The 6814-nt window shown below is 39.7% G+C and overlaps 1 protein-coding gene across 1 annotated transcript in view; it reads left to right on the top strand.

The window, feature by feature from the left end:
- The window catches only part of LOC124871534 (follistatin-related protein 1-like), a 31778-nt gene that overhangs the window by 229 nt on the left and 24735 nt on the right, over positions 1–6814 (top strand). The window contains exon 2 of the mRNA XM_047370909.1: positions 74–130. Coding sequence (XP_047226865.1) covers positions 74–130 — 57 coding nt within the window. The remainder of the gene's footprint in view (positions 1–73; positions 131–6814) is intronic.

Raw genomic sequence — 6814 nt, 5'->3', positions numbered from 1 at the left:
AAGACGCGTTCGTTGCGCCGTTTATCTCCTCCACCAATGCAAAGCAAACCTCACTTTCTCCTTTTGCTTCCAGATGTGGAGGAGCGTAGCTGCACTCCTTCTGCTGGCCGTAGCTCTCTGTAAAGCAGAGGTAAGCTTCAGGATTTTAACTTTTTATTTTTGTAGTCTTTAAAACGACCTCCATATTTGTATGAAATACTTTTAACGACCCTTGATGCAAGACAAACATGCTTTGTTCACAGAGTTGTACACATCTGGAAAAAGTCGGAATGTGTCCAAACAATACATTGTGTGAGGGTAAAATGACCCTGTGGCTATTTTTGATTATTTGTTTTCTTTACAATGGGGACAATAAAGCTACAACTGTGCTCAATCTGCACTCTAATGGTTGAACTAAATTACCACTAGGCGTGCCTTTCATTAGAAGCATTCTGGTAATTGTGCAACTGGAAAAAAAATGATTCTTGTTTTTGGCTGTGAGCCACGCTCCTCCTATGGTCCTGCAAACATCTCTGAAAAAGCTTCTATGAGACTAAAAAAGTGACTCAGGAGTGGCAGGCAGCTCCATGGACAGATATAGAAGGGTGGGCTGCTCTGGTAGGGGGTTCTTGGTCCACTTTATCAACATTATAGGATGTTTTGCTGTGGAACCAGCTGCCAGCTGTTCTGGTGGCACACCAGCACTGTGTTGTAATGCTATGTCACACAGCATGTATTTCATTTTAATGAGCTGTGAGAAAACTCACCCTCTGGGTATCACGCTGCAGTGCTAAGCTGTAGAACCTTTGAGTAAACATACAGAGGTAATGCACTGTTAGGGGGTCTAATGGGACAGGAGGATGAACAACAGGATGGGTAAAGATCCAGTGAGGCAAGGGTCACCATGAGAGCTTCAATAAGTGAAAATACCACAATTTCAATCTATTACTCTATTTACACACAACAAAATGCTTATATAATAATTTGTAATTACTTTTATTTGAAACAGAAAGTATTCCTGCTGCTGCTAAAGTAATATAATAAACTGATCATTACAGTTTGAATACTTTTTCAATAACATTTATTTATTTTTATTTTCATTTTAAGAACAAAACTATGGAACAAACTCTGCTAATTGAATAGCAGTTTTCAGGTGAACATGCTTTTTCTGCCGAGTGGTTCCCCTTGTCATTCTGCTCTTTAAAGTGTAACAAAAGTCTGACAATGCATTAGGGATGAGATTATGACCTACATTTTTATAACAGTTTTTGTTGTATTTTTTGAGATGATGTTAAACGTGATGATAAAAAGTAATTAAACCTTTGTTCATATTTGCAGTTATAAATCAATCATTGCATAAAGTAAGAGCCTTACAAATGTTCAAAAAGGGTACTTCATTACAACAGTAACACACAGGGGGGTAACTGTCCTTTTGAACAGTACATAGCATTTAGTCATATTTTAAAATATAAGTACAGCATTTATTGATGATCTCATTGACCAAACAGTGGAAGAATAGCTCAAACAGCAAAATAAACAATAACAATCAATACAACAGTATTTTGGGTTTGCAAACAAAATCAATTAGACTTTATTGTTAGTAGCGTTGGATTACTAATTCCTATCATGATATTTTTTTTCACAATGAAAATGAATGTTAAGATACTAGCCCGTCCTAGCCTACAGTCGGCTGCTTAACAGTCACGCTGTTTGTAGTTAGGCAACTGTAGTTTTAAAACAGTGTTATCTAATAAGAGGTATATGTGGTGCTCCTTTTGTTTCCACACCTTTGCTGTTTGTGCTTTTGCTGATCCAAAGTGCTTTCATACAGCCATGAAATTGAAATGAAGGCTTTTACGTTTCAATAGAGTCTAAAGGGCAAATACGAATTGCAGCATCAGTGGATGGAAGTCGGATTTCAACGAGAAATATTAAAACATTGTCAAAGTTCTCAATACAAAGAGCAACTAAAACATGGCTAATATTTGTTTGATGTTAAAGTGATGTATCTGGCCCAAATTATTATTTCAAAAATGTTTACAGACATTTTTTTATTAAGAATTGGAATCAAGTTCCATCCATCCATCCATCCATCCATCCATCCGTCGTGACGTTTTTTTTGATCCTGTAAAAACTTGTCTTATAATATAGTGGGACCCCGCTGGAATTGTTGAATGATGACATGAAAACTGTATGAATCCTGCTTCCAGAGTCTGTTAACACACTAGGTATCAAATAACTAAAACTTAGTGAGTTGCAGGGACACAAATGACAAACATTGTGAAGATAAATCGTCTTCCAGCAAAATGGTTCTCCAGACACTCAGGACACACCAGAGGGAGGTTCAAACAATTTACAACTGCTGTCGAAAGAGAGGTCTCTACTGAAATGATGGTGTCCCTGTGTGGAATATGGAAAATGGGCTACAGTTCCTAAATGAACTCGCTGGTGAATTTTCAGAAGGAAACTGTACAATATCTGTTGATCCAAATGTGCTATTGCCATCGGGACATTTACAAACATTACCGAATGCTACAAGTTCTCCTCATATAGTGCAGTCGTTGTTGAATCTTCTGCAATGCTCTTGCAACTGACCTTTGCCGTCGACGCAGTATCACAAGAGTGCAACTCAAAAATGAATTCCTGTCATACTTCAAAGAATCTTAACCACATATGCAACAGGATGTCAAGCTAAAAGCACACACCTTGATATTCTGTGTCCATGTTAATAGCTTACACTTACTTTATCAAAGTCATATGTTGCCAGGATGTTCTCCACAAGGCATCATTCTCTTTATGGAGAAATGTCATGGAATATAAGTGTCAACAGATCTTGAGGGCATCACATCTCACTAAGCCTCCCTAAAGCCAGAACCTATAGCTTGGTTTGTAAGTTCTTTGTAGCTTAGTTCCAGCTTCCCCTGAAAAGACATTCGCCGTCTATTAGATAATAAAGTTTTCAGATTCTTCTCACTGTAACTTTACAATATTATACTGGGATCCAAGCAGTGTGGACCTTCTTACCAAACTCTTAACAAGAAAGTGGGTTATTGTATTTACCAACACATAGGAAGTACAAATACATATCCACCAGTTGGCATTGGTGGTGATACATTCGGACTGCACGTGTTTGAGCAACTGTCTTTGTGCTGATTGTTTTGTTCACAAGCACAATTACAGGAAGAAGAAATAATCGCTGAAAATTTACCCTTTTAGAGTCTAGACATTTTAGCCTCTTGCTCCTAAACACTAGTTGTTATAGTCTATTTTTATAGATTAATGCAAATGGCCATTACTGACTACATGGTGCAACAGCATCGCATATCTCCTGGCATGGCTGTCCTTCCTCATGTCCTTCCACTGATTCTTCTGTTTATTGCTTGTTGGCTGCTGAATGCACCTCTTTGTCCATCTTCATTGAATCCAAGCTTGTGTCCTGTGAGGTATGGACGAGACGGAGCATGCAGCCGGCTGTACTGAAGTAGCAAATAGACAGGCATTGGAAAGGCATCCAATCTGCTGAGGTAATTACCTAGATAATGTATGGCCTGTTGACTGCCGTGGGAAGAGCTTGAAATGACATACCAGCGTGCTGTCCGAAGGAGGTCAGCAAGTTGGAGCAATGTCCCCTCAGAATAAAACACGTAATGTGTGCAGGTGTGTGTTCAGGTTGTAACTAGATGACAGCAATAGGTTTTATATTTCTAGAATGCAAAGTATAAAGAAAGAGTGTTGAATAATGGATGAAAACACAATTTTCTTTGCTCTGACTGATGTTTTTATTTACTGCCCTAAGCATAGGCTATTCAACGGAGGACACCGCCTCTGTTTATTATCAAGGAGAATGGCTGTTTGTTTCTGGAGGTGAGGAATTGCTGCGTTTGAAGATAAGCTGCTCAGAAATGCAGCGTGGCCGGGTGGTTAGGGTCGGACCTCATGCAAAGCTCTGTGTGGGTGTATGTGTGTTTGTCTGCAGGCTGGAAAAGAGATATGAATCTCATGGATAAAATGTTGATGTTTTACTAAAGCACACTGGGAGTCTGATATGTAAAGGAGGTCGGATGCAGGAAAAGGGAAAGTCATAAGAGTTTGCAGCCTCGGGACATGTGTGCATACTCGCACATAAATATAGGGAGAGAAATGTTTGGATTACTGTTTTTATGGCATGCAGTGTGATTGTGTTGGGTGGAAGGAAACTGGGGTGGAATGACACAGTGGTTAATTTTGTTATCGGTGCTCTGGAGTGAAAAAAATGGCAGATTTCAACAAGACGTACACCCAATAAAGAAAGCACACAGGCTCCACTCCCTTTTTCCTTCAACAAGGACAAAGAAGAACAGAAACTGGCTGTTTCACTGGTTCTAGCTCTGTAGCATTGAGTTGTGGCCTCTGGTACGGATACCCAACACTGCCCACATGTTGATGCTTGGTCTTTCTCATTCAAGGTGGACTAAAAATATCTGCCCAGGTGGACAGAATATGAGTATTAGAGGGACGCTGTGTCCTCTCTCTGTAACAGCCTGCTCTAATTACTGGAGCTCAACAGCCCGTCATGGATTGTGCAGGGCGGCCGGTGAGATAGTGTGATGTAAAACAGACAGGAGACGGAGACACTGTCAGACGATTATCACAGGGGCGGGAGAAGGGGAGTGAGGTAAGATTTGGCCGTGTGAAGAAGAAAAAAAGGTGGGTTGGTGCTTTGTGTCATGTCCCTGCAGTGTTTGTTCTCATTCTTGGCTTGACTTGAAAGGAGTCCTTATTTAGCATACCAGCTGTACTGGTGTCTTATCATTCAGCACTCTCCAATCACAGAACACTCACTACACTCAGAAATTAACTCATGCACATATACAGTATATACATATACAAACAAATGGTCGACCACTTCAGGGTCTGAATGTGTAAGGAAGGCACAATAAACATACTGGAGGGATAAAATCAAAGTTAGTCACTGAAACACATTCAATATATATTTATACAGAATGGTGTGTCCTTAATTAAATACATGTTTTCCACTTTCTGATAGTGTTCTGGACCTTTTTGTTCTTGGACCAGCTATTTTTGAGCTAGTGGGTCATTATGTATTCAGTGTCTTTACAAACTCAAACCCCTTGAATTTACATATTTTATAATGTTACAACCACAAACGTCACTATATTTTACTGGGATCTTTATGTGATATGCCAGCACAAAATAGTGCAGAACTGTGAAGTGGAGTGAAAGGATATATTGTTTTCAAATATTTTATGAAAACAAATCTGCAGTCCCCTTTACTCTGACACTTTTAAAATATAATCAGAAGTCACCTTACTAGTAGCTAAATAGTGTCCAGCAGTGTGGGATTTTAGTCTAAATGTAGATACACCTTTTCTGTTTTTACAAATTAAAATCTGAAACGTTTGGCTTGCCTTCGTATCCACCCCCTATGAGTCAATACGTTTAGAACCACCTTTCATTGTAATTGCAGCTGCCAGTCTTCTGGGGTACCTACCAGTCTCTCTACCAGCTTTGCACATCTTAAGATAGAAATGTGACCCCATCTTCCTTGTGAAATAAGTCAAGCTCATTTAGATTGGGGGAGAGCTTCTATGAACATTAATATTCTCAAATGGACTTAGCTCTGGGGCTGGATGGTGGCACCGTTGTTAGCACTGTTGTCTTGCAGCAAGAAAGTCCTCGGTTCAGATCCCAGTCTGGGATCTTTATTGCATGGAGTCTCCCTGTGCATGCATGGTTTCTCTCCTACCTCTTTTCCACCAACGCTTTCCAGTTCCGAACGTCTGTTCCGGTTCCCAAATGTAATTTTGAACCGGTGAGGTGTATTTCTAATGAAAAGAGGTTCCAGAACACAAAACTCTGGTTGAACTACTTGGTTCTTCTGTGCGAACTGTAACGTCACCTGTGATGAGTCGAAGCCGCAGACAAATAGAAGCAACAAGAAGCGTAATGCCCACTGTTGATGATTCATGCTTGGTTCCCAAAGCTTGGTGTGCACAAAACACCAAAGTTCGAAAGCACCTGATCTGAACCAGTTCAAGAACCAGAGTTCCTTCAGTGGAAAAATGCGATCCAGGTACTCCAGCTTTCTCCCACAGTCCAAAAACTTGTTAGGTTAATTGGTCTGTCTAAGTTGCCCTTCAGTATAGGTGTGTGTCTGTATGGTGGTCTGTCCTGTGTATCTATGTGTTGCCCTGGATGGACTGGCGACCTGTCCAGGGTGACCCCTGGAGATAGGCACCAGCATCAGAAACCTTTTCTGCTGCCCCTGCAAATGTCATCCACATGCAACCAGCTTTATGTCAAAAAAATGTGGATATTTATATATGGTATAGATAAATATACATTTTAAAATAAATGCACTTATAAATATATTTTTGAACATAAAATCAAATTTGTAAAAACCTTTTTGTTAACATCTGGGTAGCCATAGAAAACAGTGACACAGAGGCTTAGCTCACATAGGCCTTCAGTTGTGTTCTGCATTAAAATCCACAAGAGTACTGTACTTTCTGCCTACCTTCGTCCTTCTGACCTGATGCTGCAACTATTAAACTTTAAACATGTGCTTAAACATAACATTTAAAGGTAGTGGTACACTATGGCCACAAAAAGCACAAGCTACATTTGTTTTGGGAGGATCTGTAGCCATGCTCAAGATGTTCTTGTTTTGTATGTTAATCTAATATTAACGTTAAAGTTCCCACCACCTTCCATTGAGGTATGGGTATATCAGTGTTTTTTTGTTTGGAAATTCAGCATTTTTTCAAAATGCACAGAAAATCTGAGAAATTGTAAGTGTTTTATGTAAACTGTGTACCGCCTAATGACAGCAAAT

Source organism: Girardinichthys multiradiatus, chromosome 7 (genome assembly GCF_021462225.1).
Source record: "Girardinichthys multiradiatus isolate DD_20200921_A chromosome 7, DD_fGirMul_XY1, whole genome shotgun sequence".
Classification (NCBI taxonomy): domain Eukaryota; kingdom Metazoa; phylum Chordata; class Actinopteri; order Cyprinodontiformes; family Goodeidae; genus Girardinichthys; species Girardinichthys multiradiatus.
This window is presented reverse-complemented; position numbering and strand designations above follow the sequence as displayed.